The sequence below is a fragment of the Oncorhynchus gorbuscha genome, linkage group LG11 (genome assembly GCF_021184085.1).
Source record: "Oncorhynchus gorbuscha isolate QuinsamMale2020 ecotype Even-year linkage group LG11, OgorEven_v1.0, whole genome shotgun sequence".
Classification (NCBI taxonomy): domain Eukaryota; kingdom Metazoa; phylum Chordata; class Actinopteri; order Salmoniformes; family Salmonidae; genus Oncorhynchus; species Oncorhynchus gorbuscha.
The window spans coordinates 34,971,935-34,990,724 of record NC_060183.1 but is presented as its reverse complement, the minus strand read 5'-3'; the positions used below and the strand labels follow the sequence as shown (position 1 = coordinate 34,990,724).

Below are 18,790 nucleotides of genomic sequence, written 5' to 3'. Positions count from 1 at the left end.
TGTAAATGTAAATGTAGAAGGTAAGGCTGTCCACCCGGGATCTGCGCCTCCGGGAGTAGTCTCGTAAACTGTCCCTTCGGTTCATCAGCCCTTTCCCCGTCTCCAAGGTCATTAGCCCCTCTGCTGGCCTTCTAGGCAGAGTTGCAAAGAAAATGACATATCTCAGACTGGCCAATAAAAACAAAAGATCAAGAAAAAGAATAATAATAATAATATATGCCATTTAGCGGACACTTTTATCCAAAGCGACTTACAGTCATGTGTGCATACATTCTACGTATGGGTGGTCCTGGGAATCGAACCCACTACCCTGGCGTTACAAGCGCCATGCTCTACCAACTGAGCTACAGAAGGACCACACAGAAGGACCACACAGACACTGCACAGAGGAACTCTGTCTGGAAGGCCAGCATCCCGGAGTTGACTCTTCACTGTTGACATTGAGACTGGTGTTTTGTGAGTACTATTTAATGAAGCTGCAAGTTGACGACTTGTGAGGCATCTGTTTCTCAAACTAGACACTCTAATGTACTTGTCCCCTTCCTCAGTTGTGCACCGGGGCCTCCCATTCCTCTTTCTATTCTGATTCAAGCCAGTTTGTGCTGTTCTGTGAAGGGAGTAGTACACAGCGTTGTACGCGATCTTCACTTTCTTGGCAATTTCTCGCATGGAATAGCCTTCATTTCTCAGAACAAGAATAGACTGACAAGTTTCAGAAGAAACTACTTTGTTTCTGGACATTCTGGCCTGTAATCGAACCCGCAAATGTTAATGCTCCAGATACTCAACTAGTCTAAAGAAGGCCAGTTTTATTAGAAAAGGGTTTTCTAATGATCAACTAGCCTTCTAAAATGCTAACACAACGTGCCATTGGAACACAGGAGTGATGGTTGCGGATAATGGGCCTCTGTACGCCTATGTAGATTTTCCATTCAAAATCTGCCATTTCCCGCTACAATAGTCATTTACAACATTAACAATGTCTACACTGTATTTCTGATCTATTTTATGTTATTTTAATGGACATAAAATGTGCTTTTCTTTCAAGTCATCCCAAACTTTGAACGGTAGTGTATACCAATGGTTTGCATTATTTGTTGCAAACTGAAATTAAACCATCAAGTGATTCTAGGTAGTTTTAAACAAAACTGCTTTGAAACAAAAGTATACACCTCACACATGGTTATGGGCTTAAAAAGAAGGAGACACCTGTACCATTTCAGGCATAGAGTTGAAATCTATTGCATCCCAATATTACACTTTCTACACATCACAGAACACTGAAATCTAACAATACTGTCTGACATAGAAACACCATATTTTCATCGTAATTTAAAAAAAATAATAATATTGAAATCATGAAAAATATTATTAACATTCCACCCATGATGCCAAACAGGGCGCTTTTGGTCATTGACTACAAGAAAGGGTTACGACACAGGGGCCGGCCTGCGTTGATGGAATCGGAAAAGTTTGAGCCTTTTGGGTAAAACACTGGGCTACGTCCTTTACAGAAATAAACCGTTTTAGTGTTAAAGGCCCAATGCAGTCAAAAACTGTATTTTTCTGTATTTTATATATTTCCACACTATGAGGTTGGAATAATACTGTGAAATTGTTAAAATGAGGATAATGCACTTTTAATGTAAGAGCTGTTTGCAAAGACAGTCTGAAATGTCCACCTGTTTTGCTGGAATGGAATTTTGGACTTTCCATCATGACAGCACCATACAGTAAATTAGTTAATAGACCAACAAGAGAAGATATTATTTGATATTGAGATAAAAACAGCTGCATTGGACCTTTTAACATTTTTCTATAGTAAGTGATTATGACAACAATAACTTAAGTTTGAATTATTGGAATTATTTGTCTTTAAAATCTACAGTTAACATCGGAAGTTTACATACACTTAGGTTGGAGTCATTAAAATTCATTTTTCAACCACTCCACAAATTTCTTGTTGACAAACTATAGTTTTGCCAAGTCGGTTAGGACATCTACTTTGTGCACGAGACAAGTCATTTTTCCAACAATTGTTTACAGACGGATTATTTCATTTATAATTAATTGTATCACAATTCCAGGGGGGCAGAAGTTTACATACACTAAGTTGACTGTGCATTTTAACAGCTTGGAAAATTCCAGAAAATGATGTCATAGCTTTAGAAGATTCTGATAGGCTAATTGACATAATTTGAGTCAATTGGAGGTGTACCTGTGGATGTATTTCAAGGCCTTTCAAGGCCTATTCAGTGCCTCTTTGCTTGACATCATGGTAAAATCAGAAGAAATCAGCCAAGACCTCAGAAAAATAAATTGTAGACCTCCACAGGTCTGCTTCATCCTTAGGAGCAATTTCCAAATGCCTGAAGGTACCACAATCATCTTTACAAACAATAGTACACAAGTGTAAACACCATGGGACCACACAGCCGTCACACCGCTCAGGAAGGAGACGCATTCTGTCTCCTAGAGATGAACATACTTTGGTGCAAATAGTGCAAATCAATCCCAAACAACAGCAAAGGACCTTGTGAAGATGCTGATATACAAACATATATATATCTACAGTAAAACGAGTCCTATATCGACATAACCTGAAAGGCCGCTCAGCAAGGAAGAAGCCACTGCTCCAAAACCGCCATAATAAAGCCAGACCACGGTTCGCAACTGCACAAGGGGACAAAGATCGTACTTTTTGGAGAAATGTCCTTTGGGCTGATGATTTTTTAAAATGTTTGCTGGAAAAGGGGGAGGCTTGCAAGCCGAAAAACACCATCCCAACCATGAAGCATGGGGTGGCAACATCATGTTGTGGGGGTGCTTTGCTGCAGGAGGGACTGGTGCACTTCACAAAATAAATGGCTTCATGAGAAAGGAAAATTAGGTGGATATATTGAAGCAACATCTGAAGATATCAATCAGGAAGTTAAAGATTGGTCGCCAATGGGTCTTTCAAATGGGCAATGACCCCAAGCATACTTCCAAAGTTGTGGCATAATGATTTAAGGACAACAAAGTCAAGGTATTGGAGTGGTCATCACAAAGCCCTGACCTCAATCCTATAGAAATTGTGTGGGCAGAACTGAAAAAGTGTGTGCGAGCAAGGAGGCCTACAAACCTGACTCAGTTACACCAGCTCTGTCAGGAGGAATGGGCCAAAATACACCCAACTTATTGTGGGAAGCTTGTGGAAGGCTACCCAAAATGTTTGACCCAAGTTAAACAATTTAAAGGCAATGATACCAAATAAGAATTGAGTGTATGTAAACTTCTGACCCACTGGGAATGTGATGAAAGAAATAAAAGCTTAAATAAATCATTCTCTCTACTATTATGCTTACATTTCACATTCTTTAAATAAAGTGGTGATCCTAACTGACCTAAGACAGGGAATTTTTACTAGGATTAAATGTCAAGAATTGTGAAAAACTGAGTTTAAATGTATTTGGCTAGGGTATATGTAAACTTCCGACTTCACCTGTACATACAGCATGATTATTGCACTTATACATTGTGCCTATATACCTATACATTTACAGTATATTACAGTGAAACCTGCATAGAGTTTATATGACAACAGCAGACAAAGCATTTAGATAAGGATTGTAGCCAGTGTCTGAGTTTTAGGGATTATTCCCATCATGGTGATGTGGCCGGTGACACTTTGCTTCTTGAAAGTCCAATATCTTAAAAACCTTACTGTTAACATGCAAAACGTTTTGGAATTGAGTGGATTGTCTTCGTAACAAAAGTTAAATAAATACATTTCCTTTACAGAACTTCTACACATTTTGCCATGACTTATGCCATGTTATTATGTATCTGAGTGAGAGTGATTAACAAAATCAAATGGGGGCACTCAGGAGGTCAAGGTGTGCCAGGTCGGTAAGGTCAGGGAGTGATGGCTGCCGGGTCGAAGAGTTCGTGGTGCCGGGTCTGCATGCCGGGTCGGTAATTCTGCCATGATTAGGTTACTACAAGTTTCGATAGCTGGCTAGACTAACTACACTCATTTACCAATCTAAAAATGTTTAGCCTACATGGGCTAATTGAGTGAATGTCAGCGAGTGACATATAACAAGAGTATGTTGCTGATGCACGACCAAGTTTCGAAATTACACCTTGTGGATTCTACTATTCTAACTCTCAACAATAAGTTGACACCCTGAGTAGAAATACATGCAAAAAATACAGAGGTCCGGACCTGTGTCATCATATGTAGCTACGGACCTGCCTGAATAGGTTGTGATTGTTGCTTGTCTAGCCGGCTGGCTGGTCTGCTAACATTTAGTGGCTTCCCTGTTTATATATACCAACCTCCATCTCAGTATACTTAAATTCTCGCCAACTACGAAACACTGCAACCACCAAGAATAAGGCTGTGGTCTCGCTACATACTCCCTAGGGGATGTTGGCCTATAAGCATGAGTACAAGTCTATCATACTACAGAATGTGAAGAAACTTGTGAGCAGCCAAATACTAACATAACACATGCTTACTCCTACAATAACACAACCATTCACATTAAACATGTCAGAACCATCTAGGTTTTGGCAAGAGCATTTTATAGAAGTTTATTTGATTTAACCAATACATGCTTGTTTAATAAGATTTACTCTGCTATGCCAAATACCACATTTGAACATTTTCTGTGACTTCAAGAACTGACCCAGTGCAAACTGCTATTATGCTGAGCATTACAAAATAAGCGATAGTGTTGATGTCATGTAGGAAATCCGTAGTGTCCCAATGGGCCAGACTGTCAGTAACAGAAGCTATCCTGTGAAAGTGTCCTGTCATGTGAGTCGGGAAACATTGGGAGAGGATGAGAGATTTACATTGTTCTGTTAGTACTGGCTGTGATGCCATAGACACTGGGTTCATTGTTATAAGACCTAGAAAAAACTGCTTTCATTGTCTTAAAGCTTAAAGTTCATAGGAGAGCCCACCCCTCTGAGCAAATGGTTGTTTTTTTCTCAGTGCCTCTAGCTCTCTCTCTCTCTCTCTCTCTCTCTCTCTCTCTCTCTCTCTCTCTCTCTCTCTCTCTCTCTCTCTCTCTCTCTCTCTCTCTCACCCGCCCGCCTATCAAAGTCCATATGCCAGACTGATCATTTCCTTTTCTAAATTGAAGAGGAGGGCGACCACATCTTTTCTCTGTTTCTCCTTTCTGTTCTATGTAAACACCCTGGTCTAAAGAGGCTGTCTTCGACCTCTACAGACAGAGGGAGCTGTATAATATACTCCCACTGCTGTGATCACTGACTCAAACAGAAGAATCTGTCACCTCTCCTCTCTGATCCTTCAAACCTTCTAACTTCAGTTTGAATCATATAGAGGAAGTCAAACAAGAGGTCAAATAATTAGATATACTGTCGATATCTAAATTCAAATGGTTTGTTTTTATTTTCGATTTAGTCTTGTACAAATGTATCTCTATTTTTATTAAAATAAAATAGAATATTATTACAAATTGTAAAAACCATCCAAGACATTCAGGTGAAGGATGCAGCAACATTTGACTAGACATGAATCAACAGGAAACAGACAGGTTGTTAAAGAATAGAATGGAGAGCTGCTCCAGATTATAAACTCAGATTAGCAGTCTGTCTCCCAGCCCACACTGAGCTCAGACTGAGTTTGTGGTAAAAACGGAGCTACAAGTAAGCAATATCCTTTAAGTGTGTGAAAGAATCGAATGGCAGACATTTGTCCGAGTTGAAATTTAGGCCATTGAAGGGCTACAATACTGTACTGTATCATGTCCAATTCGACCAAATAAAACATTAGTTTTTTGGTTTTAATCTTAAATCTTAAAGTTGTTCATCAACAGCAACGTTGTCACTTCATCTCTGATCTCTCCTCGGTTGAATTCTTAAGTGGCTAGTTTGAAGTCTTTAAAAAAAGAATACATATTTTAGTTTTTTCTTATTTCTTTTTTATCCTCTCTCTCCCTAAACAAGCCCTAGCAGCTTCACCCCACTCCCTCCATCCCTCCATACTGAAATGTACTGTAACAAAACAAAAATGTCATTTTGTCTGACCTAAATCAGAGGGTGTCTGAGCCATGAGCTTATTACATAGTGTGCTTAACTTGTGTTGTGGAGGAGGGCTGGGGTATTATTATCTTTTAGCTACCCACCCTGCTATAAAACCCGACATCTCCACATTGCAGTAGTGCTGCTCTGCTCTCCCTCCCTACTGTGAATCTGACAAGCCTGCCTTCTCTTGCTCAACTCCACTATTGCTTTGCTCACCAGCCTGTTTAAACCTGACAGGGACACCCACACTTCTCTCCGCTCCGATGTTCTACCGTTCCACTCTACTAGCAGTTCCTTATCTTTGTATTGGTGTTGGAAGAGTGGATATTCCCTGTTTTTGTGAATGGGCATCCGATGCGAGGTAGTTGTGACTGTGAATGTACTGACTGACCGACCGACTGACTGACTGACTGACTGACTGACTGAAGGACGGACTGACTATCATCTTTGGGTACTCTACTCTGAAGCAGCAATGTGGCAGGTCACTGGACATCACTGGTAGACTTGGAATAATAAACGAAAAAGGAAAGGAAGTAATTAAGAAGGTAGGCCATGATTATGAGGATTATAGTTTGGAATTCTGAAAATTCTTCATCTTTATATGTGTCATTTTATGTGAGTGTGTCTGCTTAGTGCTTACAGTGTATCAGTCTAACTGTGCTACAGTACATGTGCACAGTGCACCTGTTCAGTGTGTATGTGTTTGTGTACTCTGACAGAGACTTAGCTCTGTGTGTGGATATGGTAATTTGATGACTCTGAATTATTTGGAAAGCACCATGAGACGCAGTCTCATGAAAATGCAGTGGTCTTATTACTGATTCCGCAGTAATTCATGAAACATTACTAGTTCTCTTATTACTGATTCTGAAGTAATTCATGAAACAAAATACATGTTTTTTGAACTAAAGTTAAAGTTGGAGTGTTGACAGATTGAGAACCTGTGGTATAGAAGACTATTGTTTGTGACACTCTTGTTGTTTATTATCTCATGAAACTCTTGCCTCATCCGCTTACAAAATATAAGGATTAGGCTTGTTTGTTTCACAATGGTTGCTTGTTGTCTAGTTAAAACATTTTGGGGGTACTAATAGACGTTCAAGTAAAATTAGCTGTATAGATTCGTTTTACAGAGTAGCAAATATGAAAATGAAAATATATTTTGTAAGAAAAATGTCTGTATCCGCCTCATCTGCTATCTGACTTTTACTGATATGTATTATTATTATTATTCATTTGTATAAATATCTAAAACTATGAGATGAGCAGAGGTGGTGAGCTTGATAAAAGTGGTTGTCAAGAAGACACCAACAATTCTCCCAAACTATAAAGTCTGCTGGGGATCATCAACAATTTAATTCAAAACATCAGTGGTCTAAATTAAACTCATGAATTAAAAAGGAACAGCCCGTAATCATAAGAATATAAATTCATGTCTGTTTATTATAGATATATAATGTATCTATAAATTAATAATAGCCAGCCAATTAACTAATTATGAACCCTTTATAAAGATAGCCTTATTGTAAAGTGTTATTGGAATAGAATCAATAATGGAATGTTTCGAAATGGAATCAATAAACCAAAGGTTGACCTCTGAGACCTAATAAACCACAAAAACAATACCTGTACTGTCTAAGCTAGATAATGGTGTGAACCTTCAGGCTCCCCTGGAGACTGAGTGATGGCCCGAAAATAAACTGCTGTACGATTGGCTTATAGGTAATAATTTGTCTCCCATAATAATTCACTACTTTTCAATCTCGGTCTATTAAATGTAATCACTCACTGTTACAGGTGTACTTTTCCCCTATTATAATGAACAAGACAGTAGTTCGAAATGATTTTCCTCTACATTCTGTGTAGATTGAAATGGCATGTTATCACAATTTAAGCTTCTTTAAAGATACCAGGGCCATTTTCTTTAACATGTGGCAAAGTAATGGCATTCATCATTTTCTTTAAGAATCAATGGGTATACTGTATCATTAATTTAATGATGAAAAGATCTGTACATATCACAGTGTGGGTCTTTAGAGCCACGCTATGGGTGTTATGACAAGCATCTAATTCTAAACAACAGGCTGTAGAATAAGGTTTTTCTAAACTAGTGTTCCCCCCCAGACAGTGGAGCTATTTCTATCCATAACAACTCAATTTAAATAACTATACGCTGTTCATTTGGCTCTGAATGCTTTACCTTTATTTAACTAGGCAAGTCAGTTAAGAACAAATTCTTATTTTCAATGACGGCCTAGGAACAGTGGGTTAACTGCCTGTTCAGGGGCAGAACGACAGATTTGTACCTTGTCAGCTCGGGGATTTGAACTTGCAACCTTCCGGTTACTAGTCTAACGCCCCAGGTCAGCATTTCCCCAGACAATGGCCCTTGGTGGGCCTGGGTTCACTAATCAGACGTGGTGGTGTGGGGGTTGGAGACAGAGAGAGAGAGGCTGTGTTACTGTTAGCCCCCTAGTTAGCCACTGTCTGGCCCCTGGCAGCCTCTAATGATGACACTGCCTACCACAGGACTGGAGGCAAGCAAGGACACAGTGTTGGTTGTGGTAACACAGAGTTGGGGTGGGCAAGTGGTAGTGGGCAATAGTCACTCACTGTGAGGGGTCGGAGAAGAGGAGCTGTGGACAGGCCAACCTGCTCTCTCATTGTGCCATTTATCCTTCTGCAGTGTATTAACCTCTAGGGTACGTAGGACGGTAACATCACACCTGACCAACATCCAGTGAAATTGCAGAGCGCCAAATTCAAAAACAGAAATACTGATTATAAAAATTCAGAAAACATACAAGTGTTACACATGGGTTTAAAGATAGACTTCTTGCGAATGCAACCACGGTGTTAGATTTCAAAAAGGCGGCGAAAGCATACCATGCGATTATTTGAGAACATCACCCAGCAGACAAATCATTACAAGCAATAACCAGCCAAGCAGAAGAGTTACACAAGTCAGAAATAAAATGAAGTTCTTCCTGCTCACTATCAAATATATACCGTGAATTGAATCAAGTAAAAGTAAATGTTTTAATCCAAAACAATAGCGACAGTCTTTTGTACATAGTTGTTTCTAATAGGTGCATTATCTGGGACTCTTTAACAAAGCAAAGTGGAACAGCTTTGATGTGGTCTATGGGTTCTATTTAGTATTAACACAGGATCAAAGTTGTCTTTCCATGGGCTGACAGACAGAACAGGGAGAGACTGCCAGAGCAAATTACAAAAAAATAAGGGGTTATCAGGCCCTTTGACAAAGGTTTACAAGTGGAGTCCCCACCCTGACTGTTTTGAGGGGAGGGAGAGAGGGAAAGGGTGATGAAACAGTGATCCATCCAGGACCTTGCTTTGGATAAACAGTGCCCTCCTCCCCTCTCTGTCCATGTGGCACATCCTCCTCAGATCCTCTCCAGTACATAGTAATTAGCCCTGGTGTGAGAGAGAGAGAGAGAGAGAGAGAGAGAGAGAGAGAGAGAGAGAGAGAGAGAGAGAGAGAGAGAGAGAGAGAGAGAGAGAGAGAGAGAGAGAGAGAGAGAGAGAGAGAGAGAGAGAGAGAGAGAGAGAGAGAGAGAGAGAGAGAGAGAGAGAGAGAGAGAGAGAGAGAGAGAGAGAGAGAGAGAGAGAGAGAGAGAGAGAGAGAGGCGCGCTGGCTGCTGCCTAGCCTGCAGCACAAGATCCCAGGGTGGGGGAGATAGCTACATCCCAAATGGCATCCTATTCCTTAGCACTACTTTTGACCTGGGCCCATAGGGCTCTGGTCAAAAGCAGTGCACTATATAGGGAATAGGGTGCCATTTAGGATACTTCTGGAGACCAACCATGGACTCCCTCCTGGCCCGCCCTGGCCCCTCTCTTGTTCTAAGCTCCGCACCAATTGTTTGACTTGGCTGGGTTTTCCAGGGATGGGCTCCTAGTCCTTCACAGCGTTAATGTTTGTGCAACCTGTTAGGGAACTTTTGGGCTCTCTATATCTCTTGCCCTCTCCTTCTCTGTCTCCCCCCACCCTCCTCTCTCTCTCGCTCTCTCTCATCGGGTATTTATTTAAATTATTTCTGAAAAGTAAAACTGACAAAAAAAACATTTTTATACGTACAAAACGCTCCGGAAATGTGATTCCACTTAAAGTAGAAAAGGCATTTGGAGAATTTCTGTAATTTTTCTACTTCTTCAAGTAATTTTTACTCAAGTTCATACAGAGATTGAGGTAGTATGTGCATGCAGATATGGTTAAAGTGACTATGCATATATGATGAACAGAGAGTAGCAGTAGCGTAAAAGAGGGGTTGGCGGGTGGTGGGTGGCGGGACACAATGCAGATAGCCAATGTGCGGGAGCACTGGTTGGTTGGCCCAATTGAGGTAGCATGTACATGAATGTATAGTTAAAGTGACTATGCATATATGATAAACAGAGAGGAGCAGCAGTGTAAAAAGAGGGGGTCTCTAACCTAGGTCTTCTTCTATAGGTATCTTCCACTGTGTATAGATACTGTTTCTGTATGATAATCATAGAAACTGTTCCCTAGCAACAAGATCGAGAATATTACATGTTTAATTGGTAACTGATCAGCACAATTAGCATAATAAAAAAAATATCTTCCCCCCGGCTTAGACAGGACTTTAGACTGCAGATGGATATTATTAACTCATAGCTTATTTACTCTGGCTTTATACTGTAACGTAACAGAAGCTGTGGACGATTTGGATCCAGTCAACAATGCGGTTGTGGTAAGAAGCCATCTGAAAGTATCTATCCACATGCCTGCAGTAACCGCTGAGGAGCGGACAGCTACTCTATTCATAGACAGGGCGAGAAAACGGCCAAAAACATTTTTAGCACATCTTAGAGAATTAACACGTTTTCACAAGATCCTCCATAGGATAGCATTCAACACTTCACTCTAATCTAAAGAATATTCATATTTCATCAACTATGGTCTGTGCAGCTCTGCAAAGGGATTTTGTTGTATCACTAATTTATAAATGAACTTGCCTGGTTTAATAAAATTAAATGTCTACCTCCATAGAAATAACACTTGCTTGGCACTGTGCTTCTGATTATTTTGCGATCTAGGCTGGGTAAAGCAGTTTGTGACAACTGTTGATGTTAAAAGGGCTTAAGCAATACATTTGATTGAAAATAAATGATATTGTGTTTCTCTCCATGTGTTGTAAATAAGTAAGAGAAGGAGAGGAGAGGATGGCCCACACAGAGGATGACCTGATCGGGATTCCGTTCCCCAACCACAGCAGTGACGTTCTGTGCTGTCTCAACGAGCAGCGCCGCTCCGGGTTACTCTGTGATGTAGTCCTCGTTGTACAAGACCATGAGTACCGTACCCACCGCTCGGTCCTTGCCGCCTGCAGCCAGTACTTCAAGAAGCTCTTCACCGTGGCCTCTGACGGAAGGGACCAGCATGGGGTGTTTGAGATAGACTTTGTGGCCCCCGAGTCGCTGACTGCAATCTTGGAGTTTGCTTACACATCCACGCTGACTGTGACGGCGTCCAACGTAAAGGAGATCCTTCGAGCGGCTCAGATGCTGGAAATTCCCTGCATCATAAACGTGTGTCTGGAGATTATGGACTCTGGTGAGGGAGGAGGTGGAGGTGGAGGAGGAGAGGAGGAAGAGGAGGAGGATGTAGAAGAAGAGGAGGAAGATGATGAAGAGGAGGATAAAGACATGGAGGAGGATGATGAGTCAAGGAAGGACGAGCAGGAGGATAACGAGGAGGATAATGCCAGTGAGAGGTCAATGAGGTCGTCAGAGAGTCAGGACCAGGTCGGGTCAGAGAGAGGAGCAGCTCTCAGTCCACCCAATACCTCCCAGTACCAGCAGCAGTACGAGCTGCAGCAGAATGAGAGGAAGTGTCGGGACACAGACTCTCAGTGTGAGAAACCCCGGCAGGAGCATGAGAGCATGGAGAGCCGAGCCCTCAAAGACTTTTCCATTGAATCCCTGCTACAGGAAGGGCTATACCCTAAAATGCCATCAGTCCTGGACAGGAGGGCTAACTTTTCCCCTCTGCTCCCTGGCTTCTACCCTCCCATGTGGGCCGCAGATTTCCCAGGTTTCCTCCAAAAGGTTCTAGACCCCAACCACCATGCCCAGACTCCCCGCCCCTCCTACCCGCCCCAGCTGGACAACAGACCCCTAGACCTAGTTGTGAAACGAGAGATCATCAAGGAGGAGCTAAAGGAGGAAGTCCCGCCCAGCATGCTGCATGGGGACTTCCTGAAAAACTTCCTGAATTCCGGCCTATCGGGGATGGGAGTTGAGATGGGGGTGGTACGGTCCGAGGGGTCTCACCTCCATCTGGGCCAGATAAAGGACGAGGCAGACTTCCGCTCCTACATGGGCTTCCTGAGCACGTCAAGCCACCTGGGGGCGCTGTTCCCTCCCTGGCAGCTGGAGGAAGAGCGGAAGATGAAGCCTAAAGCCTCCCAGCAGTGTCCTATATGTAACAAGGTGATCCAGGGGGCAGGGAAACTACCCAGACACATGAGGACCCACACAGGAGAGAAACCATACATGTGCACCATCTGTGAGGTGCGATTCACCAGGTATGACAAATTCATATACACTGTGTCTAAATATCCATACTTGTGTTTTAAATTGTAGCTTTCTGGGTTAAGAAAATAAAACAATGTATAGTATAAATACAGTGACTTCAGAAAGTATCCATACCCCTTGACTTATTCCACCTTTTGTTCTTACAAACTCAACATTGATTACATTTATTTCATCTATCTACACAATAATGACAGTGAAACCATGTTTTTAGAAATTGTTGCATTTATTGATAATGAAATACAGAAATATATAATTTACATAAGTATTCACACCCCTGAGTCAATACATGTTAGAATTATCTTTGGCAGCAATGACTGCTGTGAGTCTTTCAGGGTAAGTCTCTTTTCACACCTGGATTGATGTTTTAAAAATACTTCAAGCTCTGTCACATTGGCTGTTGAGCATTGCTTGAGTCTTGCCATAGATTTTCAAGTATATCTAAGTCAAAACTGTAACTTAGCCAATCAGGAACATTCACTGTCTTCTTGGTAAGCAACTCCTTTGTAGATTTGGCCTTGTGTGTTGGTGTTTAGGTTTAGTGCCTTGTTTTTTTGAATATTGTTTTTGCTGTAGAGAATTCCTTCTTTTCACGCTGTCAATTAGATTAGTATTGTGGAGTAACTACAACATTGTTGATCCATCCTCAGTTTTCTCCTATCACAGCCATTAACTTCACCATTGGCCTCATAGTGAAATCCTTGCGTGATTTCCTTCCTCTCTGGCAACTGAGTTAGGAAGGACAAGTGTATCTTAAAAACTTCACCATGCTCAAAGGGATATTCAATGTCTGTTTTTATCATTATCTTTACCCATCGACCAATAGCAGCATTGGAAAACACTCCCTGGTCTTTGTGATTGAATCTGTGTTTGAAATGTACTGCTTGACTGAGATGAGGCAGTCATAAAACAATCATGTTAAACAGTATTTTCTGAAGGCACTGTATGTGAATCTTTGAAAATTCAATATGCTTTAAATGCCAGGATTTCATACTCATTTCGGATTTTCATCTAGTAGAATTCACTGCATGCGATTGAGGAAGAGAATCGTCTTTCAGACCCACGTGTTTGACTGCAGCTGATAATGAGATAAGAGGACGGGCTGTATCAAAATGAACGAATGGTGGGAAATTCCGCATCAGTTGATGCATTCTCAGTATGAGTCTAGTATGTTGATACTTGTTGCTTACTGCTTAAGTATGAAGTGCGATTAATACACAGTATTATTTCAGTAGGTTGTAGGCAAGACAGATTTCGGACACTGCACATTCCTCGCACAGTAATAGGTCTTATTAGCCCTATAGACTATACAAAATATGGATGTGTAAAACAAAGTGCTTCCCAATCATCTTTTAATCAATGTTACTTGTATATACACCCTTAGATAAAAGGCTTTCAAAAGTGTTCTTCGGGTGTCCCCATAGGAGCACCCTTTTTGGGTCCAGGTAGAACCCTTGTGGGTTCTACGTGGAACCCTCTATGGAAAGGGTTCTATAAGGAACCCAAAAAAGTTCTACCTGGAACCAAAAATAGTTCTTCAGCCAAAGGACCCTTTTTGTTTTAGATAGCACCTTTTTTATAAGAGTGTAGCAATCATGTTGACACCGGCGTTTGAGATCTTTTAAGGGCAATGTTATTAGGGTAAGGGAACAATGTGTTTTTGTGGTTCAGGCTAATTATTTTCATCCTCTCATCTGAATACCACTTGAGAGTTGAGACCTAAAAGGTGGAAACTGGAAACCCCCTTTAATGGTTTCTCATTTCCTGCCACTGTTATGGCACGATAATTTCACCTTCCATCCAGTACCCCAAAGTATACCTATGCTTTCATCTCTTACATTTTTCAAAACACAGAATATAACTCATTTTTTGTCTTTCCAGGCAAGACAAACTGAAGATCCACATGCGAAAGCACACAGGCGAGCGCCCCTATATCTGTCTTCACTGTAACTCCAAGTTTGTTCATAACTATGACCTAAAGAACCACCTGCGTATCCACACAGGGGTGCGGCCCTACCAGTGTGAGCACTGCTACAAGAGCTTCACACGTTCAGACCACCTGCACCGCCACATCAAGAGGCAGAGCTGCCGCATCTCACGCCCTCGACGGGGCCGCAAGCCGGCCGCTTGGCGCTCAGTCAACAACTTCCTGCAGGGCCCTCCATGCTCGGCCAATCACCACGAGGGCGGCAAGATGCTGACTGAGAGGTCGGGCGGATGCCGGCTTCTGCCCTCCCATGGGGGAGTTAGAGGTCAAAGTCTGAGCCTTGGGGAGAGAGAAAGACAGGACCTGGGTCTGGGTGGTAAGAAGCTGAGTTATAAGGACTTGGACAGTGACAGCAGAGAGAGCAGAGAGAGCAGGGAGAGTCGGGAGGCTCGGCACCGGTCAGACAGGAAGCAAGTGTTGGACGAGGTGGAGATGGAGAGACAGAGGGGCGTGTTCACCTTTGCCCTGGCAGGGCCTGGGGAGGAAGTCCTTACCCACCCTCCATTTTACATCCCTGACCCCTGGACCATGAGACTGGAGAACCACACCCCTAATATCCCTGAACCGGCAAACTAAACATTTTCCAACTGACACTTCCAAATGATAGCTAACTGACACTTCATTTCAGAGTTCTAAGAATCGCACAGAACACAGAGAGTTCTCTGTCTGGTAGATTTCCAACCTGCTGTTTAGAGATTTAAGGGGAGTGATGTCTGGGAACATAAGTATATAGAAAACAGGGTAAATACTTGGAAAACAGTTGATGTTAAACATCTCAGATCAAAATCTTTTGAGCTGCCATCTTTACAATCGCAAGGATTTTGATAAAACTTTTAATTTGGAGAAGTAAAACTGGACAAATACATTTTATATGTTCCAAAAGTACTAAATTGAAAAACATTATACTCTCAGGACATGAAATAACTGTTTATTTTTGGATTATTAATGTAAACGTGTAATTCATAGTGTAATTAATTAAACCTTTTTTTAACTAGGCAAGTCAGTTTAAAAACAAATACTTATTTTCAATGACAGCCTAGGAACAGTGGGTTAACTGCCTATTCAAAGACAGATTTGTACCATTGGGGGTTTGAACTTACAACCTTCTGGTTACTAGTCCAATGCTCTAACCACTAGGCTACCCTGCTACCCCACTAAGCTACCCTACCCTAACATATGGCAATACGTTGTTTCCTAAATTCCCAGTCAATAAATGAATAAACTCATAAGCTACAAACTACGGATTCCAAATGTACCCAAAGTTTCAGACTTTGGGTACAGTGCTAATAAACAGGGTAGTAAGCCACCGAAGAACATTCAAAACCATGAGAAATTATTCACTTGACAAAAATAATCTACATCGAAAACTTGTTTTTACCCTTGTAATGCATTGTTCTCAGATTTTGTCTGCACTATTGTAAATATATACAAATGTTTTAAATAATTTGACCATAGTTATGTTGATTATTGTTGTATTATATTTGTTGTTGTTTTTTATAGTTGATAACCCCTCCAAAGATGTGGAGTTTGATATTGCACAAACTTGAATAAGCCTTGTGTTACATTGCATACAGTATGTTCTGTGTTTCTTCTAAAGACCATGTTGTGTAAATAATTTGTGAAACAGAAAGATTATTGCTTTAGCTATGTCACCTGCTGGTGATTTGATTGCTGCAGTAAGACATTTAAAAAGGGTTTCTACCCTATTTTCATATACAGTTTGCTTTCTGATCTGTGTGTAAATGTTGTTATTCACAATTATTTGAATTGAAATGGGAAACTATTTTCTTGGTATTTATGCATATTTAAATTAGCCTTGGCTATATTTTGCAAATATGTTGTTTTATAAAGACACTAAATGTTGTACTCCCGTGGGTCTGGGAGTTTAAATTCTGGTTGTGTGTGTGTGTGTGTGTGTGTGTGTGTGTGTGTGTGTGTGTGTGTGTGTGTGTGTGTGTGTGTGTGTGTGTGTGTGTGTGTGTGTGTGTGTGTGTGTGTGTGTGTGTGTGTGTGTGTGTGTGTGTGTGTGTGTGTGTGTGTGTGTGTGTGCCCAGTGAGCGTGAGAGAGCGCGCTTTTGGTGCAAATCTTTCATAACTGGAAATATGGTTTGGATGCCATTTTAGAGAACGACACTCAACATCCTCAATCATCTATTGAGCTATAGCTTGTATTCAAACATCAATATTATAATCACTGTCTTCATAAAAGCATACACAACACCTCGACGTTGCTATCAAAATAAACTGGTGATGATAATATCACCATGAAACATCAAATAAATTGGATGCCTTGACATTGTAAAGATTTTACATAAATGTATACTTTTCCAAATAAATTAGGGCTATGGAATTTTGACATTTAAAGAATGTTATTTGATTGTTGGATAAAAATATACTTGCATTAAACGTTTATAATGCTGTAAAACAGTATTGTGTTGAACACTTTAGTTAATGTTCTTTACAGCTGGTCTTCTTCGTCTGAATTTATTTGACTGTGCAAATAGAAGTTCATCCCTTATATTTGTATTTTTTTATTTCACCGTTATTTAACCAGGTAGGATAGTTGAGAACAAGTTCTCATTTACAACTGCGACCTGGCCAAGATAAAGCAAAGCAGTGTGAACAGACAACAACACAGAGTTACACATGGAGTAAACAATAAACAAGTCAATAGCACAGAATAAAAAATAAATAATAAATAAATAAATAAAAATACTATGAAGCTCTTATTGTCTCACTGCAAAATTAGATGTTTGTCCATGTTTCTCCAAATTTTGATGTGTTCGTTGACACCGCACTGCCTGTCACTGGGACAGTGAGTCCTAGAAAAACCCAAGCCTACTTGATGGTAATAGTGCTCACCATTGAGTTGGAAAGGCAAGTCTTAATAAATGCCTAAAGTGAACCTTGGAGTTTATATGTTTTAATCCTATCCCATCCTATCCTTAATTTAACCAATCGGAATGGATGCCTGACTTGTTAACCAATTAGAATTAATGCCTGAATTCTTAACCTATCGGAATTAATGCCTGAAGTTAATTAATCCTATCCCAAAACTTAATCCTTAATTTAACCAAACAGAATCAATGCCTGGGTTGTTAATCAATCAGAATGGATGCCTGAAGTTAACCCTAGAGTTGTTTCTGTAGCCCAACCCTTAAGCAGCAGAGTCCTGTTTTATAGACCTGGGTTCCATTCCAGCTTTTTGCCCCTAGTGGAAGGTTTTGCAGGGAGTTTCCTTATGTCTTGAGGACCTTCAAAAACATCACATTTCGACTTGAACCTGGAGTGATCTCACTGTATATGCATGTAACTGTGACTCCCTATAGAGGTCTGTGCAGGACTGATTAAAAGCCAATTTATAATTGATCCAAAAATGTGGCCAGAGGCTTAGTATGGAGGGTGTGATGCAATTGTGGAGCCTCCGCCAGCATGCAGAAACCAAATCAACCTCCATACTGCATCCCTGTGCGCCTCTCAAACTTTATTAGAGGAGCTGCATGGTCAATCTAACATCTGCATTGGCAGTGCAGCATTTACGATGATACGGGCTCTGCAGAAGTTATGGCATTCATACTTCTTGTGCTTTGCAGAACAGCGCAGAGCTGTTGATCTGAGCTGTTGTGAAGGAAGTGAGTTTGTGTTCATACAGGACCTCCCGCCCCCACCTACATGTCAATGTGGGGGTATATGGAGCCCTACACATTGTTACAAAATTTGGGAGTCTGTCATTTATACTCCCTCTTCGGTCTCTCGGTCATCAGGCTGCTGATTATCCCGCACACCTGGCACCATCATCTCGTGCACCTGCGCCTCATGATCCTCCCTGTATCTGTCACTCCCCTTGGTTCTTTCCTCAGGTGTTATTGACTCTGTTTTCATGTCAGCGCTTTGTTTGTGTTTCGTGTTCATTGTTTCTTTTATTTATTAAAACAGTCACTCCCTGAACTTGCTTCCCGACTCTCAGCGCACTTATTACAGAACGCACCGCAATGCAGTACAGAGCTTAATTTGGCCTCTTTATGCCTCCATATGGAGCCACTGACCACATTTGCGGATCAAGCATACATTGGCTTTAACAATGCAGAGTGCTCCATATAGCTCCATTATTGGTTTGAAAGTAGGTTGGGACTGTACCTCCTCTACAAACACATGAGTTCCTTGACAACTTCCTTCTCA

General features: G+C 41.1%; 1 protein-coding gene across 2 annotated transcripts in view; it reads left to right on the top strand.

Moving 5' to 3' along the window:
• Positions 1-18,565, top strand: part of LOC124048545 (zinc finger and BTB domain-containing protein 7C-like) — a 39,533-nt gene extending 20,968 nt beyond the window's left edge. Inside the window, exons 1-3 of one of the 2 annotated variants that reach the window (XM_046369437.1) lie at positions 5,565-6,590; positions 11,234-12,617; positions 14,506-18,565. In XM_046369437.1, the coding sequence (XP_046225393.1) occupies positions 11,254-12,617; positions 14,506-15,187 (2,046 nt within the window). In that variant the 5' untranslated portion in view covers positions 5,565-6,590; positions 11,234-11,253 and the 3' untranslated portion in view covers positions 15,188-18,565. Of the gene's footprint in view, positions 1-5,564; positions 6,591-11,233; positions 12,618-14,505 lie in introns of those variants that run through there. The other variant, XM_046369439.1, reaches the window with a different exon arrangement.
• Positions 18,566-18,790: the final 225 nt, after the last annotated feature.